General features: G+C 40.2%; 1 protein-coding gene across 1 annotated transcript in view; it reads right to left on the minus strand.

Moving 5' to 3' along the window:
* The window catches only part of LOC311245277 (SH3 and multiple ankyrin repeat domains protein 2-like), a gene marked incomplete at both ends in the record, with an annotated part of 187,162 nt that overhangs the window by 62,270 nt on the left and 105,153 nt on the right, over window positions 1-19,739 (minus strand). The window contains 1 exon segment of the mRNA XM_084335113.1: window positions 5,057-5,192. Within this exon segment, the coding sequence (XP_084191239.1) occupies window positions 5,057-5,192 (136 nt within the window).

Consider the following 19,739-nt stretch of genomic DNA (forward strand, 5'->3'; position numbering starts at 1 on the left):
TTTAGTGACTCGACACTGATAGACAGATATATATAGATATACAGATAGAGCAGGAGCACGCAGGAGCATGCGCACGCACATGCACGGATGTCCACAGGCGTGGACACAAGAATGCGCTGCACTCGACTGATGCGCCAACTCGCAAAGTTTTCTTTCCCCTATTATTTCATGCACACTTTATTCATTGTTTAAAATGATAATTTTTTTGTGCATCACTGTTTTGAATTTGATGCAAATTTGCAATGCATGCAGGTCATCCTTTTGTGTTAAATGGCTGCATAAAGAAAGCATTTGTTGACTCGCATGTTGATAAGAGTATTAAAACTTGGAACTTGAAAAAGATCTGTTTAACACATCCTGCGCCAAAAACGTCGTACAACGTGTTTCAAGTTCATGCTAATTCTGCCAATCCACGGCGTACGGCGTTATTGAGATCATATTTAATTTTTTCGCCATGTTATTTATATTTCCCTCACGGAGCCTGGTCTGATGCAGTGTGAGCCGGCACAACTCTGCAACGCTTCAATACTGCCCCCTGGTGGATCATCGGCGAGTTGCCAAACCGGAAATGGCCGAGTCGATCTCGGTGCGTCTCCGAAATGTGTCCGGCCACTCGCATATTGTTGCGGGACTCTAGACACACGTCTGTGTGTAGCGATCGCTGCCATAACGCAATAATCGATACGATTTGGCCATGTATTATGATTATACAAACCGGAAATGGATTTAGGCGATCGCCGTCAAATAAATGGGATCTTTTTTCTCCAGTATCATCGTCGAACGGTAAGAGGACGCTGACGTTACTTTCAGCCTGTTTGTTTATTATTATCGATGCAAACTGCTCTGATCAATATATCACCTATACTACATAAAGCATTTAACGACGATCACGGAATTATAAACGACCCCCCTCCGTTCATCCGCGCATGATCAGTCATAACGTTTAGGATCATGTACAGTTGACATTTTTAATATAGCGTGGATCGGCAACAAACGGCATTTGATAATCTATATTTGCGTTTATGCCTATATCTCACGTTCTAGGAATTACTGCAGAAAACGATAAAAACATATTTATATTCTAGACCAGGGGTGGCCAACCAGTCAGAGACTAAGAGCCACAAAAAAATGACTGTGGTACCACAAAGAGCCACACCATATACCAGCGTTTCTCAACCTTTTTTTTCAGTCACGGCACCCTTCATGTGTTTATAGGTCTCACCCTCTGGCCTCTGAAGTTGCTAATGTCTTTTTTATTTGGGCCTCACAGGGTTAAAAGTACCCTGTGAGACCCACGGTTTCAAAATTACAAAATCACTTTTAGCCATTTAAAAAAATAATGTTTATTTAAAAAATGTTAAAGGGGAACTATTTTACTATTTCTTTCACTATTTGGGCACTTTTACACAATTCCTGTGAGTCTATGGAACACCTAGGTTTTTTTAAAAAAAAATGCATTGTTTTGTATTTCTAATCAAGTACTAAAAACCGCATTTTTCTACCTTAAGATCTTAAGCCGTTTTGAGGCTGGGCTCCAACCACTGTGTGGCCTGGTGCCAACTGCCACATCAACTGCCACATTATTATGCAGCTGAGAAATCTCTGACATCACAGATATGCACATTTTCAGATGACTCAGTTCAGTGAGGGTGAATATTGTGAGAGGAGAATTGGAAGAATTCGCCAATATGAGAATTAGAGACATATATCCTATTAATATAAGTCCACATAGCTAAGAAACAATGGTAAACACTGAAAAAAGCCATTTATAAGATAGTTCCCCTTTAAGCACATGTATAGTCAATTGGTCCTGTTGTTCAGCCTCACAATGCTATTTGATAGTAAATGTGTTTATATGTCCCACCCTCTGGCCTCTGAAGTTGCTAATTTCTTTTTAATTTGGGCCTCACAGGGTTAACCTCTTAAGCCCGAGATATACAGTAAAAGTGTATATTTTCAGCATTATGTTTGTTTACCAATTATTTGAACTGTTATTAGTGAAATATAAGATTATAGAAATCTCAGGGCATTGAGTCTGAAACCGGCGCATATTGACAGGAGGAAGTGGCACAGCCAAAAGTGAGTGTAGTCTTTTGAAGGAAGAGACTCAGGGCTTTCAAATTTCGAAAAACTACCCTACCCAGCTCACACCAGCCCCTGTCAATCATCTGACTTCTGGATTTACTTTTTAATTTCTCTTATTTTTTGGGATTATCTCCCACAAACCTGAACGTTATTGCCATAAAACAGAACGCAGTTAGTTTCTCTACCTTTCTGTGAACGTCTTGCAAAAAACGGTGTTGCAATATGATGAAAAATGGTGGAGAAATTTACATTATAAAAAAGATGGCAGAATTCAGTACTGTATCTACAAAACCTTCTGTTTAATCATCTTCCCTTTATTCATTTGCTTAGATTTTTCAGGTCTGGTCAATTTTAGCATGGTGTTATTTACAGTCAAAGATAATATTTTTTTTAAATAGAATTGATATTTTCCTTTGGTTCATTACAATTTACTCAAGCCTAGTAACAGACACACTATTTCTGACACTGATCCATATATGTCCCTAGATTCAGATACCAAGAACATGCAAATGGACCATTTAAAAAAAAATTGTAAATGTTTATTCTACGTCCTTATGGAATGAGTGACATAAAAAAATGAAAAAGTAAAAAAAAAAAAAAAATTAAAAAAAAAATTAAAAAAAAAAAAAATCTTTAATTTTTTTTAATTTTTTTTTATGGATGGAAGAGCCGCACATTGACGGGCAAAGAGCCGCATGCGGCTCGCGAGCCGCGGGTTGGCCACCAGTGTTCTAGACGGTATTTTCGTATGAATGTATGGATGAAAAAGTAAAACGTTCCTACATCCTGAACGATAGATAATCGATGTTGAATGGGCCATAGTAATGTCAATTTAGCAATACAATTTAAAAAGTTATAGCCCTGCAAAGAAGGTGAACATCTCCATAGACTTACAGTGCTGGCAGAGAATGGTATAAAATGCTCAAATTGCGTGGCAGGGAATGTGTTAACACTTTAATCGACGTTGACGCTGGAACACGTCATTCCCCGCCATGCTCATTCTGCCAAAGACGCTGGACAGCGTCTTTGATATCAATATTTCAAAAATCTGTGATCGAAATCATATTTCTCCCACGGAGACATGAGATGTACTGTTGAGTCCCTCTCAACTCTACAACGGTTCAAGAGCGCCATCTGGTGGCCGATTGGCCGATCGCCCAGGGGAGAAACAGGAAGTGGAAGCTGGTGCTCATTTCAATTGGGTCCGATCACTCGGTAATAGTCCCAGGACTCAAGCTGATCGCAACGGATAGTGATCCGTTACCAATAACTCGATAAACAACATGATTTGGACGTATATACTATTATACAACCTGAAAATGGATCGGATATTTCGACATCCCATAATAGAAAAAATTCTGTTCCACGCTCATCTCCCAACGGCGAGAGGAAGCTACGGTGAGTTTCAGCGTTATTTGTTAATGTCTTCGATACTAACTGCTCTGATGATCATATCACCCACACTAGATGAATGATATAACGTTGCCCACGGAATTATAAACGACCCCCCGCCCATCCGGTCAACATCAGATCATACGTAGTAACTTCTAGAAGTACGTGCAGTTGACATTTTTTATCTCGCACAGATTCCTACCAAACTGTATTTGATCATCAATATAATGCATTTAGGGCTATAAATCAAGTTCTGGAGAAAGCTGCAGAAAACGATAAAAACATACTTATACTTTAGACCGTATTTTAGTATGAATATGTGAATGAAAAAGTATAACGTTGCTACACCCTGAACAATAGATATAGGACATTGAATGGGCCATAGTAATGTAAATTGAGCAATACAATTTAAAAAGTTATAGCCCTGCAAAGAAGGGGAACTTCTCCATGTTAAATAAGGCTGGCGAGGGATGGTAAATTATGAATTTAACCCCGGCGATCAAAGTGTTAAGGTAGAAAAATAAAAAAAAAATTAAAAAAATCTATTAATTTGCGAGATGCTGTCTGCTGTCTGCTTGTAATAGTCAACTTCACCAGCTGATGAGGGCTAAAGTAGAATAATAAAATATAATATAATAGACTAATAGAGTTCGACCTGTGCGATATAAACACGAAAAACGTCAGATAGATTTTATATGGTTGGACTTCCGCTGTTGGACTTCCGCTGTCGGTGTAGTTTTATAAAAATCTAGACGCAATTCAAAAACCCTGGGTCTCTTCTGTTTTAGGACTACGATTTCTTCTTCTCACGTCTAATTCGCCCGGTTTCCGGTCCAATGCGCCAAGCTTATTCTAAATCATTGCGTAAATTGTAAGCTGGTTATGATGCCGTTTAAATGCAGTGACAGTAACGTTATTTGAACGCTACGTTTCACTGTTCAACAGGGCTGTACCACACACAAACATTCTAAATAAACAACTAGTCAAAACGTACCCATAAAGACGCATGAAGACAGACATGACAGACCATCCCAGGCAGTCATTGACACGATTAACAAAGTCCAATACCTCTTTCATTAAATCCGATGGAAAGTTTATCAACAGCTTCAACAGCCAACGAAAGCACTCGTCTTGATTCGCATAGAAATTTTATTATAACTGTTCGCTTTTATAGTAAATATGTTCAAACTGTGATCATATGAAAAAAAAGCTAAAAAAAATTATAAAAATAAAAATAAATTGTGATTTGCTGTGATTTCACTTACGCGACTTGTAGAGAGATATTGAGATATATATAGAAATATATAGATAGAGAGATATATAGAGATATAGAGATATATAGAAATAGAGATAGAGAGATATATAGAAATAGAGAGATATAGAGATATATAGAGATAGAGAGATATATATATAAATAGAGAGATAGAGAGATATAGAGATATAGAGATATAGAGATAGAGATAGAGATATAGAGATATAGAGATATAGAGATAGAGAGATATAGAGATATAGAGATAGAGATATAGAGATAGAGATAGAGATAGAGATAGAAAGAGAGAGAGATATAGAGGTAGAGTACCTTTCTTCCTCGCTGTGTCGTCAGGGTCCAGGTTGCGACTGACCGTCACCACCTTGATGATGAGTGCGTTTCCTCCGTGTCGGATCATGTTCACCACCTGCTTGTGTCCCACCTTCACCACGTTCTCCTGGTTCACCTGCAGAGACAAGAACAACATGGTTTAATGTGAATTTATTAGGGGTGTAAAGGTACACGTATCCGTACCGAACCGTTTCAGTGTGTACCGTACCGTACCGAACAGCTGTGTACCGAACGAATACAACGGTATGTTAACCACTAACGACCGCCCACCGGGGGCTGTTTTTTTCTAATATAATTATTATTATTAAAAAAATAATAATACAAGTCGATTATTAATTTCAATATAGAATATCCATTGACAGCCCTACAAGTACAATTCGTTACTGCACACTACATCACCCCTGAGTGGAACATGGAAAGCCAAACTTTCCCCCACTGTACCAAAAACCCGTACCGAACCTTGACTTCAAAACCGAGGTACGTACCGAACTGTGGTTTTGGTGTACGGTTACACCCCTAGAATGTATACAATTAATATTCCCTGAAACACAGTCCTATACACAGTCCTACACACAGTCCTACACATAGTCATGAAGTCAGGAGGACAGCAGGCTCTGGTGATGTGTGTGTGTGTGTATTATGTGTTCATCGATCCATCCACTCATTCATTCATCCATCCATCCATCCATCCATCCATCCATCCATCCATCCATCCATCCATCCATTCATCCATCCATCCATGCATTCATCCATCTGTGTCCATTCACTCATCCCTTCATCCATCCAACTGTTCATCCCTCCATCCATCCTCTCACTCTCATGTCATTATGGGTCTGAATCAGAGAGTCTGTTTCCCTGCTATCTCACTGACGTCTCCATAATTACTGCCAATCTAGTTATATCACACACACACACACACACACACACACACACACACACACACACACACACACACACACACACACACACACACACACACACACACACACACACACACACACACACACACACACATACTCACACACACACACACACACACACACACACACACACACACACACACACACACACATACTCACACTCACACACATCTCGCTCTCCCTCATACATACACACACACACACATAGATACATACACACACATACTGTAGATACACACACGCACACAAACAAACAAACACACACACACACAGACACACAGACAGACAGACACACACACACACACGCACACACAGACACACACACACAGGACGCCGGGGGGATACAACAGATGCTTAATTCACTTAACATGCAGATGATGTTGTTCTTTGTCTCTGCTGTCAAATCTGATAAGAAAATCTGTTTAGTTATAATCCTACAGCCTCTATCATAATTACCAAGCAGTGAGAGAGAGAGAGAGACAGCGAGAGAGACACAGAGAGAGATAGAGCAAGAGAGAGAGAGAGAGAGAGCGCGAGAGAGAGAGAGACAGCGAGAGAGAGACACAGAGAGAGATAGAGCAAGAGAGAGAGAGAGAGAGAGAGAGAGAGAGAGAGAGAGAGAGAGAGAGAGAGAGAGAGAGAGAGAGAGAGAGAAGGGAGAGAGGGTAGAGACATAGAGACAGTGAGAGACACAGAGAGAGACACAGAGAGACAGCGAGAGACACAGAGAGACACAGAGAGACATGTTTTATTAGTGCTAAATGTTTCAATTAGACAGAGGATCATAAAGAGACGCGGTGATCACAGATCATAAAGAGGTGATCACAGATCATAAAGAGGTGATCACAGATCATAAAGAGGTGATCACAGATCATAAAGAGACATGGTGATCACAGATCATAAAGAGACATGGTGATCACAGGTCATAAAGAGACATGGTGATCACAGATCATAAAGAGGTGATCACAGATCATAAAGAGGTGATCACAGATCATAAAGATTAAAGAGACATGGTGATCACAGATCATAAAGAGGTGATCACAGATCATAAAGAGACGTGGTGATAACAGATCATAAAGAGGTGATCACAGATCATAAAGAGACATGATCTGTGTGGATGACAGTCTGAGGTATTTCGTAAACGCTCAATTGTTCCATTACGAGGAAACCAACTCTCCCCAACAACTAACATTGTTAGGGTTTGTAACCGACCTCAAACGCAACGGCACATGGTCTTGAGCTTCTCTACAGAGCCATATTATGACCATGATTAATATTCACATTACACTCTGAAGCTCTTGGCATTTCCATGACATGCCCTCCAGTTCTAATGACTTCTAATAAATGATTTCTTCATGTTCATATTTAAATGGAGGTTATTACAGCGTTACAGACGCAGGTTATTGAAGGCTGCAGGCAACGCTAATGTGCTCCACGGAGTGTCGGGGGAAACACAATCTCTATCAAAGTCCTCAACCAAGCTGACACCATAAAGGGGCGATATCTGATGATCACTGGCCAACACTCATGACTGAGCCCTGTCCCACATGCAAGAACCGCATGCAGTTAACATGTTAGCACTGTCTGCAAGACCCACATGCAAGAACCACATGCAGTTAACATGTTAGCACTGTCTGCAAGACCAACACACAAGAACCACATGCAGTTAACATGTTAGCACTGTCTGCAAGACCCACACGCAAGAACCACATGCAGTTAACATGTTAGCACTGTCTGCAAGACCAACACACAAGAACCACATGCAGTTAACATGTTAGCACTGTCTGCAAGACTCACACACAAGAACCACATGCAGTTAACATGTTAGCACTGTCTGCAAGACCAACATGCAAGAACAATATGCAGTTAACATGTTAACACTGTCTGCAAGACCAACACACAAGAACAATATGCAGTTAACATGTTAACACTGTCTGCAAGACCCACACGCAAGAACAATATGCAGTTAACATGTTAGCACTGTCTGCAAGACCCACACGCAAGAACAATATGCAGTTAACATGTTAGCACTGTCTGCAAGACCAACACACAAGAACCACATGCAGATAACATGTTAGCACTGTCTGCAAGACCAACACGCAAGAACCACATGCAGTTAACATGTTAGCACTGTCTGCAAGACCAACATGCAAGAACAATATGCAGTTAACATGTTAACACTGTCTGCAAGACCCACACGCAAGAACAATATGCAGTTAACATGTTAGCACTGTCTGCAAGACCAACACGCAAGAACCACATGCAGTTAACATGTTAGCACTGTCTGCAAGACTCACACACAAGAACAACATGCAGTTAACATGTTAGATATGTGCATAATATCTAAGCAGAAAGTCTCTATAAACTAGAGGATACCCTAAAGGTGGCAGTATACTGAAAACGTAGAGGACCTTGCCCAAAATATACTACTACTACTACTGCTAATACTACTACTACTAATAATAATAATAATAATAATAATAATAATAATAATACATTCGATTTATAGAGCGCTTTTCTAGATCCAAGCCAGTGCACACTACAGCATCAGACAAGTTCAGCTAGCAAGATAGTGCACACTACAGAATCAGACAAGTTCACCTTGCAAGAGCAGGCACCTGCACCTCCTCATCCATCACGCTCAACATAGGGCGTTCTGAGTCAACATAGGGTGTTCTGAGTCCCCTCCTCTACTCGCTGTACACACACGACTGTGTGGCACAGTGAAACAACAACACAATAATCAAATTAGCTGACGACACAGTAGTGGTGGGCCTGATCTCTGCCAACGATAAGAGGGCCTACCTGGAAGAGGTAAAGAATCTGTCGCAGTGGTGTCAGGAGAACTGCCTCTCCCTGAACGTCAGCAAAACAAAAGAGATGATTGTGGACTTTAGGAGGTCAGGGGTCAGGGACTACAGCCCCCTCAGCAACGACGGGGCACCGGTTGAGAGAGTGACCAGTTTTAAGTACCTCGGAGTCCACATATCCGAGGACTTGACATGGACCACACACATTGACAGTGTTAGCAAGAAGGCACGGCAACGCCTCTACTTCCTTAGGCGCCAGTGAGTCAGAAGTGAGTGAGTCAGAAGATCCTTAAGAACTTCTACTCATGCACAATAGAGAGCATCCTGCTAGCAATATGAATGAATGAATGAATGAATGAAAACTTTATTTAACAGATTGCAGAATGGGTACAATACAGTACGGCTCAATACACACAATTGTTAAGGGGATGCAGACCTGAGAAAGACGTTAGTCTTGTTTCCATCAGGGTCCCCCATTTTCAATTCATATAGATATGATATGCAGACAGTGCTAACATGTTAAGATATAGATATGACTATAGATATCACCTCCTGGTTTGGGAATAGCACTGCACAAGACCGTAGCAGACTACAGAGAGTGGCCCGTTCAGCCAAACGCACAATTGGAGGTGGGCTTCCCACTCTCCAAGACATTTACAACAAGTGTTGCATGGGTAAGGCTAAGAGAATAATCAAAGACTCCAGCCACCCAAACAACTGCCTCTTTGAACTGCTGCGGTCAGGCAGACGATACCGGAGTCTCATGACAAGCACAGAGAGACTCAGAAGAAGCTTCTATCCTCAGGCCATCAGGATGCTAAATGACAATAACACTATGTAACAACCATCAAATACACTCACAGCACACACATCCACACGCACACACTCACTTTAAACAAACAACTCACTGCAGCACCCACTTTAACCACTTTAGACACCTAACACACTTTATTTTTATTGGTAAAGAATTTGCACTACAACTCATACCTCATTACACCTTACTGTAAATTGTACCTAAATTGTACCTCATCCCATTTCTGCATTGTACTGTATTGTATTGTAACTCAGTTACTTTTCTACTATGCATTGTATATTGTATATGTATATATTGAACACTTTTGTACTTTACTTCTATTTTATACTTATTATACTTATTTTATACTTAAAACAGAAAGAAGCATTTTATATAAAAGTATTCTGTACTTTTGTATGACAACTAATAAAGAAACTTGAACTTGAAACAAGGTAGTGCACACTGCATAATCAGACTAGTTCACCTTGCAAGGTAGTGCACACTGCATAATCACACTAGTTCACCTTGCAAGGTAGTGCACACTGCATAATCACACTAGTTCACTAAGCTAGATACACACTGCATAATCACACTACTGTAGTTCACTAGCTAGATACACACTACATAATCACACTAGTTCACTAGCTAGATACACACTACATAATCACACTAGTTCACTAGCTAGATACACACTACAGAATCACACTAGTTCACTAGCTAGATACACACTACATAATCACACTAGTTCACTAAGCTAGATACACACTACATAATCACACTAGTTCACTAAGCTAGATGCACACTACACAATCACATTAGTTCACTAAGCTAGATACACACTACATAATCACACTAGTTCACTAAGCTAGATACACACTACATAATCACACTAGTTCACTAGCTAGATACACACTACATAATCACACTAGTTCACTAGCTAGATACACACTACATAATCACACTAGTTCACTAAGCTAGATACACACTACATAATCACACTAGTTCACTAAGCTAGATGCACACTACACAATCACATTAGTTCACTAAGCTAGATACACACTGCAGAATCACACTAGTTCACTAAGCTAGATACACACTACATAATCACACTAGTTCACTAAGCTAGATACACACTACATAATCACACTAGTTCACTAGCTAGATACACACTACAGAATCACACTAGTCCACTAGCTAGATACACACTACATAATCACACTAGTTCACTAAGCTAGATGCACACTGCAGAATCACACTAGTTCACTAGCTAGATACACACTACAGAATCACACTAGTCCACTAGCTAGATACACACTACATAATCACACTAGTTCACTAGCTAGATACACACTACAGAATCACACTAGTCCACTAAGCTAGATGCACACTGCACAATCACACTAGTCCACTAGCTAGATGCACACTGCAGAATCACACTAGTCCACTAGCTAGATACACACTGCACAATCACACTAGTTCACTAGCGAGATACACACTGCAGAATGTCCTGCGTAATGTCTCCTTTACCGTGTGAGGCTTACAATACAAATATACTGTCAATAATAACAATGTTGACATCAACGTTAAGTGCTTGTACTAACAGACATGCAGGCTTCCACGTTCATAGAGGACTTGGGGAGAGAGAGAGAGAGAGGGGGGAGAGAGAGAGAATGAGAGAGGGAAGGAGATGGAGAGATAGAGAGAATGAGACACAGATACAGAGAGAGACAACGAGCGAGAGACACACAGAGAGAGAGACACAGAGAGACAGAGAGAGACACTGCAGAGCTTTTATATATCTCATCATAAATAGGATTCTATGTCACTTCATATCACTTCCACAAGAATTAACATGTGCAGTGTACTATGAAAGACTCTCTCTCTCTCTCTCTCTCTCTCTCTCTCTCTCTCTCTCTCTCTCTCTCTGAGTAAGGCATTATATAAGATTCTGCAAGAGTGTTTGAGCAGGCTAGTTTTTGTATATGTGTGTGTGTGTGTGTGTGTGTGTGTGTGTGTGTGTGTGTGTGTGTGTGTGTGTGTGTGTGTGTGTGTGTGTCATGCTGGCTAACCATTACATAAGAGGGGAGAGTGAACAAGCAGACCCTCAGGTAGAAAAGGACACACACACGCACGCACGCACAAGCACGCACGCACGCACACACACACACGCACACACACACACGCACACACACACACACACACACACACACACACACACACACACACACACACACACACACACACACACACACACACACACACACACACACAGACATATGTATCTATTATTAAAGAGATTTGCACTACATTCATATCTCATTTGCAATTGCACCTTACCTCAACGTTTTGTACCTAATTTTCTGCATTGTACCTCACTGTTTACTCATTTTTACTACTTTAGATTGTATATTGTACTAGGGCTGGGCGATAAAACGATAACGATAACTATCGCGATAAATTATTTCCTCGAAATAAACATGGGTCGCAAAGTTTCGATATATCGATTTTCCAAGCTTGGATATGAGCACACGCACTAACAACCAATCAGTGAAGGAGATGGCCGACAGCGGAAGGAGACCCGCGCTGCACCTCTGAGGTAGGACTCCAGTAGTAAACAAGGCTGGCTAGGATAATTAGCTTGCACGCCGCTATTTTATAGTTTACGTGCCGAGTGGGTGTGTGGCGTGAATTCTGAGGCCACGGTTAGAGTAGTGTGGGGTATGCGGTGGACGTTGTTGCAATGTATTGGGGCGGAACAGAGTATTTTAGGGTGATAGTTAGTACATTGTCATGGGATACACCGCTTGCTCTGGCTAACTGCTAACGTGCGCGGACTGATGACGACATCAACTCGAGACTTTCGCAGCAGCAAAACAAGTCTATTAATAGCCCGTCCATCGGCGCCGGGTATAAGAAGTTAATTAAACTTGACAGAAATTATATCGACGATAATTATCAATATCGAGTTATATGAAAATAATTTTATAATTTTATTGCGATAACGTTTTTGGCCATATCGCCCAGCCCTATATTGTACTGTATATTGTATATATGTATATTGTACATTCCTCTTAACTTAATTATTGTTTTTATAATTATAACTACTGTTGTGTTTACTGCACAGAGATATAGTTCCACTACTGTTGTGTTTACTGCACAGAGATATAGTTACACTACTGTTGTGTTTACTACACAGAGATATAGTTCCACTACTGTTGTGTTTACTGCACAGAGATATAGTTCCACTACTGTTGTGTTTACTACACAGAGATATAGTTCCACTGCTGTTGTGTTTACTGCACAGAGATATAGTTCCACTACTGTTGTGTTTACTGCACAAAGATATAGTTCCACTACTGTTGTGTTTACTGCACAGAGATATAGTTCCACTACTGTTGTGTTTACTACGTACACAGGGATATAGTTCCACTACCGTTGTGTTTACTACACAGAGATATAGTTGCACTACTGTTGTGTTTACTGCACAGAGATATAGTTCCACTACTGTTGTGGTTACTACACAGAGATATAGTTCCACTACCATTGTGTTTACTATAGGGATGTCCGATATTATCTGCCGATATTGGCATTAAAATGTAATATCAGAAATGATCGGTATCGGTTTAATTTTTTTTTTAATCATCTGAGGATGCCTACACTCTTTCCCCTACTCCCCCTAGCCGCACACTATCACTCTTTCCCCTGCTCCCCTAGCCGCACACTATCACTCTTTCTGCACACAGTGGACAGTGTCTAACAGCAGAAAACTCTTCAATGTTTGGTTGAGCTTCACAAAAAAGATGGAATACAGCCAAACTCAATACCTGCAGCAAGAGTATTTGGTGCAGCAAGGAAGCTCCTCCAATATGACAAAGCTTTCGCTTCAACCCTAGTGTTTTCAACCTGTTCCCGTCTCTCATTAGCGGTATCAACGTTAGCGCTAGAGGTCTAGCTATGAGACACTCAGGTTATAATATCTCCTGTGGAGAGAGGTCTGGCTATGTGAGACACTCGGGTTATAATATCTCCTGTGGAGAGAGGTCTGGCTATGTGAGACACTCGGGTTATAATATCTCCTGAGGTCTGGCTATGTGAGACACTCAGGTTATAATATCTCCTGTGGAGAGAGGTCTGGCTATGTGAGACACGCAGGTTATAATATCTCCTGTGGAGAGAGGTCTGGCTATGTGAGACACTCGGGTTATAATATCTCCTGTGGAGAGAGGTCTGGCTATGTGAGACACGCAGGTTATAATATCTCCTGTGGAGAGAGGTCTGGCTATGTGAGACACTCGGGTTATAATATCTCCTGTGGAGAGAGGTCTGGCTATGTGAGACACTCGGGTTATAGTATCTCCTGTGGAGAGAGGTCTGGCTATGTGAGACACTCAGGTTATAATATCTCCTGTGGAGAGAGGTCTGGCTATGTGAGACATTCAAGTATAACAATATACTGACAGCTTTGTCTTTTACCATTAAAGGTATTTTACACCAAATGAAAGATCATCCTAGATGCAAGTTCACAGAGCACCCTACCACCTCCAGTTAATCACCAGACACCCGCTATAAAAGACAACTTTCACTTAAGCTATGCAGGGGAGGATGAGCACAGAAAGAGTGGGTGAATGTCACTGAGCAGTGATTTAAGGTTTACATTCCTTGGCAACAGTCTCCTTCCGTAGGTAATAGATAAACATCCACAGCAATATTAATTAATTGAATAATCCTCCGTTGATATATTCGTGTCATAATGCATCAGAAACAGATGGTGAGAACTAAAGGCTAAGTTACAGCAGGTTAAGAGAAAAAGATACCTTCATGTCATGGTTCATAAAATACTGACTAGAGCCTAAAATATACCTTCATGACATGGTTCATAATGTACTGACTAGAGCCTAAAGTATACCTTCATGACATGGTTCATAATGTACTGACTAGAGTCTAAAATATACCTTCATGTCATGCTTCATAATGTACTGACTAGAGCCTAAAATATACCTCCATGTCATGGTTCATAATGTACTGACTAGAGCCTAAAGTATACCTTCATGACATGGTTCATAACGTACTGACTAGAGCCTAAAATATACCTTCATGTCATGGTTCATAATGTACTGACTAGAGCCTAAAGTATACCTTCATGACATGGTTCATAATGTACTGACTAGAGTCTAAAATATACCTTCATGACATGGTTCATAATGTACTGACTAGAGTCTAAAAGATACCTTCATATCATGGTTCATAATGTACTGACTAGAGCCTAAAAGATACCTTCATGTCATGGTTCATAATGTACTGACTAGAGTCTAAAAGATACCTTCATATCATGGTTCATAATGTACTGACTAGAGCCTAAAAGATACCTTCATATCATGGTTCATAATGTACTGACTAGAGTCTAAAAGATACCTTCATGTCATGGTTTACTTGGGTCTCTTAGTACATCTGAAGTGCAACTGGCCATCAGGTTGGCAGGTTCGTTAGGGAGACCATCTGCTAGTCAAAAGGCTGATGAGATGAGATAGAACTTGTTACCCCAGAGGGGAAAAGGCATAATTTCGAGTCTGTCTACAACCTCACTACCTTCCTCTCTCTCCCTCTCTACCCCCCAGAGCAAGGGCACCAAACCCCCCATCTGCGGGCATTAAAATAATGATACAGTGAACATAATTTTAGCTTTATACCATGGATCACAACAAAACCAGACGAAATACACTACAAATACAACTCCAAAACTTTCCTCACAACATGTTTACAGGAACGTTTTGGAGTTGTATTTGGAGTGTATTTCGTGACTGTGGGGAACTAGGCTACACTGGCACACCTACTTCCAGTGAATGACGCTAAGCTAGGCTAACAGTGCGGCTGTTCCCTAAGCCTAATGCAAGCACAGAGAAGAAAAGGGGTAGGTATCTGCTTGTCTAACTCCAGGGTAGGTGGCAAATAAGCTACTTTCCCAAAAAGTTGGCGTGTTCCTTTAACAATGAATATGAAATAGTCTGCTATGAATGCTCTGTGGCATATAGATATTGAATAGGTTACATTCAGAGATGCCACTGTTGAGACAAAGCGCATTAACATGTCTTCACGCCAGTTGTGTTATTATGAAACCGTCAAACTGAGCTCGCTGTATGTGCGCCGACTGTGTGACTGCAGGTAAACCAGTTCATTGTGAATGTTGTCTCACACAGATAATTTCCAGGATCTGACAACGGCGCTCGAATTTGACTGATGCTGGGAAATCAGATGGCTCATACACACACACACTGAGAGAAAAGCTGGTTGCTAGGCAACCATTGCGGAGTAAGTCTAGCGTGTACAGTAGGGTGCTCAACGAGCAGCCAATCAGAAGGACAACTGGGTCGCCATCACAAAGCATGAACTGAACTGTGCTAATCTTCATCATCATCATCATCATCATCATCTTCACTATGATGACCATCACCACTACCATCATAATCATCACTGTGTGTGAACAGTGTCGTCAAAGACACCTTAAGGGTAGAATACATTATGTAATGCCCACTAACAGCTGGCTGCTACTGCTGGCCACACCTCAGGCTCTGTCAAGAGAGGTCTGGAAATTATAAAGTATAATACTATATAGCTATAATATACTATATAATATACTATATATATATATGAAAGGTTCATTAGCAAAAACTATATATAAAATGTGTGTGCATTCCAGTGTATTCAGGTATACAGGTAAAATAAGATACAGGTAACTTACTAAGGTTTTGGCAAAAGCAGATACCTTCATAGTAACTCATGGTTCAGAATGGACTATCATGTCTTAACATCAACTCACTATGTCTTAACAGTAACTCACTATGTCTTAACAGCAACTCACTACGTCTTAACAGTAACTCACTATGTCTTAACAGCAACTCACTATGTCTTAACAGTAACTCACTATGTCTTAACAGTAACTCACTATATCTTAACAGCAACTAACTATGTCTTAACATCAACTCACTACATCTTAACAGTAACTCACTATGTCTTAACAGCAACTCACTACATCTTAACAGCAACTCACTATGTCTTAACATCAACTCACTAAGTCTTAACAGCAACTCACTATGTCTTAACATCAACTCACTATGTCTTAACAGTAACTCACTATGTCTTAACAGCAACTCACTACGTCTTAACAGCAACTCACTACATCTTAACAGTAACTCACTATGTCTTAACAGCAACTCACTACGTCTTAACAGCAACTCACTATGTCTTAACATCAACTCACTACGTCTTAACAGCAACTCACTATGTCTTAACATCAACTCACTATGTCTTAACAGTAACTCACTATGTCTTAAGAGCAACTCACTACGTCTTAACAGCAACTCACTATGTCTTAACAGCAACTCACTATGTCTTAACAGCAACTCACTACGTCTTAACAGCAACTCACTACGTCTTAACAGCAACTCACTATGTCTTAACAGCAACTCACTATGTCTTAACAGCAACTCACTATGTCTTAACAGCAACTCACTTTGTCTTAACAGCAACTCACTATGTCTTAACAGCAACTCACTATGTCTTAACAGCAACTCACTACATCTTAACAGCAACTCACTACGTCTTAACAGCAACTCACTATGTCTTAACAGCAACTCACTATGTCTTAACAGCAACTCACTATGTCTTAACAGCAACTCACTATGTCTTAACAGCAACTCACTATGTCTTAACAGCAACTCACTACATCTTAACAGTAACTCACTATGTCTTAACAGCAACTCACTACGTCTTAACAGCAACTCACTATGTCTTAACATCAACTCACTACGTCTTAACAGCAACTCACTACGTCTTAACAGCAACTCACTATGTCTTAACAGCAACTCACTTTGTCTTAACAGCAACTCACTATGTCTTAACAGCAACTCACTATGTCTTAACAGCAACTCACTACATCTTAACAGCAACTCACTACGTCTTAACAGCAACTCACTATGTCTTAACAGCAACTCACTATGTCTTAACAGCAACTCACTACGTCTTACCAGCAATTCACTACGTCTTAACAGCAACTCACTACGTCTTACCAGCAACTCACTACGTCTTAACAGTAACTCACTATGTCTTAACAGTAACTCACTATGTCTTAACAGCAACTCACTACATCTTAACAGCAACTCACTATGTCTTAACAGCAACTCACTATGTCTTAACAGCAACTCACTACGTCTTAACAGCAACTCACTATGTCTTAACAGCAACTCACTATGTCTTAACAGCAACTCACTATGCCTTAACAGCAACTCACTACGTCTTAACAGCAACTCACTACGTCTTAACAGCAACTCACTATGTCTTAACAGCAACTCACTATGTCTTAACAGCAACTCACTATGTCTTAACAGCAACTCACTATGTCTTAACAGCAACTCACTACGTCTTAACAGCAACTCACTATGTCTTAACAGCAACTCACTATGTCTTAACAGCAACTCACTATGTCTTAACAGCAACTCACTACGTCTTAACAGTAACTCACTGTATCTTAACAGTAACTCACTATGTCTTAACAGCAACTAACTATGTCTTAACAGTAACTCACTGTATCTTAACAGTAACTCACTATGTCTTAACAGCAACTCACTATGTCTTAATTTGAATTGAATTGAAAACCTTTATTTATCCCAGAGGGGAGATTCAGATGTCCTTTACAGCATAAACAGTATAACAGCAATTTAAAAACAGCAATTAAAAAACTGTTTATACATAACATACATAACATACACTTATTAGTATGTGTTAAAAACAAGATGGACAAGTACACAGGGATACAAATAGCTCAAATAGGACTAAAAAGAGCTAATAAAGTGGTGAAAAAAAAAAGAAACAAGTCCAATCATGAATGTGATATTAAATAATTAAATTAATTTGTTACAGTCCACAACCCAGCTCCTCCAGTCCACAGCAGTTAGCTCGTCCTGGCCCTGCTTGGTTGTGGAGCCTGATTGCCACCGGCACAAAGGACTGCCCAAAGCGCTTTGTGGTATGTCGGGGGGGGGGGGGGGGGGGGTGAGTCTGTGGCTAAACGTGGACCGCATTGCGGTCAGCTCATCATAGAGGGGGTGGCAGGGGTTCTCAAGGATAGCATGCAGCTTCCTCCTCAGCAACTGCTGAGGAGCAACTCCAGAGTATCTTAACAGAACTCACTATGTCTTAACAGTAACTCACTGTATCTTAACAGCAACTAACTATGTCTTAACAGTAACTCACTATGTCTTAACAGTAACTCACTATGTCTTAACAGTAACTCACTGTATCTTAACAGCAACTAACTATGTCTTAACAGTAACTCACTGTATCTTAACAGCAACTAACTATGTCTTAACAGTAACTCACTATGTCTTAACAGTAACTCACTATGTCTTAACAGTAACTCACTATATCTTAACATAACTCACTATGTCTTAACAGTAACTCACTATATCTTAACAGAACTCACTATGTCTTAACAGTAACTCACTATGTCTTAACAGCAACTCACTATGTCTTAACAGTAACTTAGGGTTCAGAAAAAAGAAAAAAGTAAACAGTGCAGTACCAAGTATTGAACAGAGGGTCCCCAATACCCGTACACCATCACTTCTGCACGGCTGCACCATGCCTGTGGAACAGCATCCCCATCCAGCTGAGGGCACCACAGAGCCTGGACTCTTTTAAAGCAGGCCTGAAAACTGTTTCAAAAGGCCTTTGACTGTTAGCTTTTCATTTTTTGATATTTTTTTTCTTGAGCTGTTGTCTTTAATTTTCTGTTTATACTATGTTTTTAACTATGTTCTATTTTTATTTCATTTTTATTCTGTATTTTATATTTTTTACTAATAATTATTTAATTTTTTAACTATGTTTTAACCCTGTAGCCCTTTGGGATCCTAGTGAACAAAAAGTGCAATACAAATTCAATTTATTATTATTGTTATTATTAACAGATATCGCTGTTTGACAGCATTACAGATTCTACCTTTAAGTTGCACTTAGAATACCATGCGTGCTGCACACATTTAGATGGGGTGGCCCCTAGTTTGAACCCTAAACACCATGTTACTGTAAAGACCATCACTTAAACACCATGTTAAACACCATCACTTAAGCACCATCACGTAAAC

Source organism: Notolepis coatsorum (assembly GCF_963971535.1).
Source record: "Notolepis coatsorum genome assembly, chromosome: 18".
In the NCBI taxonomy this organism is placed as follows: domain Eukaryota; kingdom Metazoa; phylum Chordata; class Actinopteri; order Aulopiformes; family Paralepididae; genus Notolepis; species Notolepis coatsorum.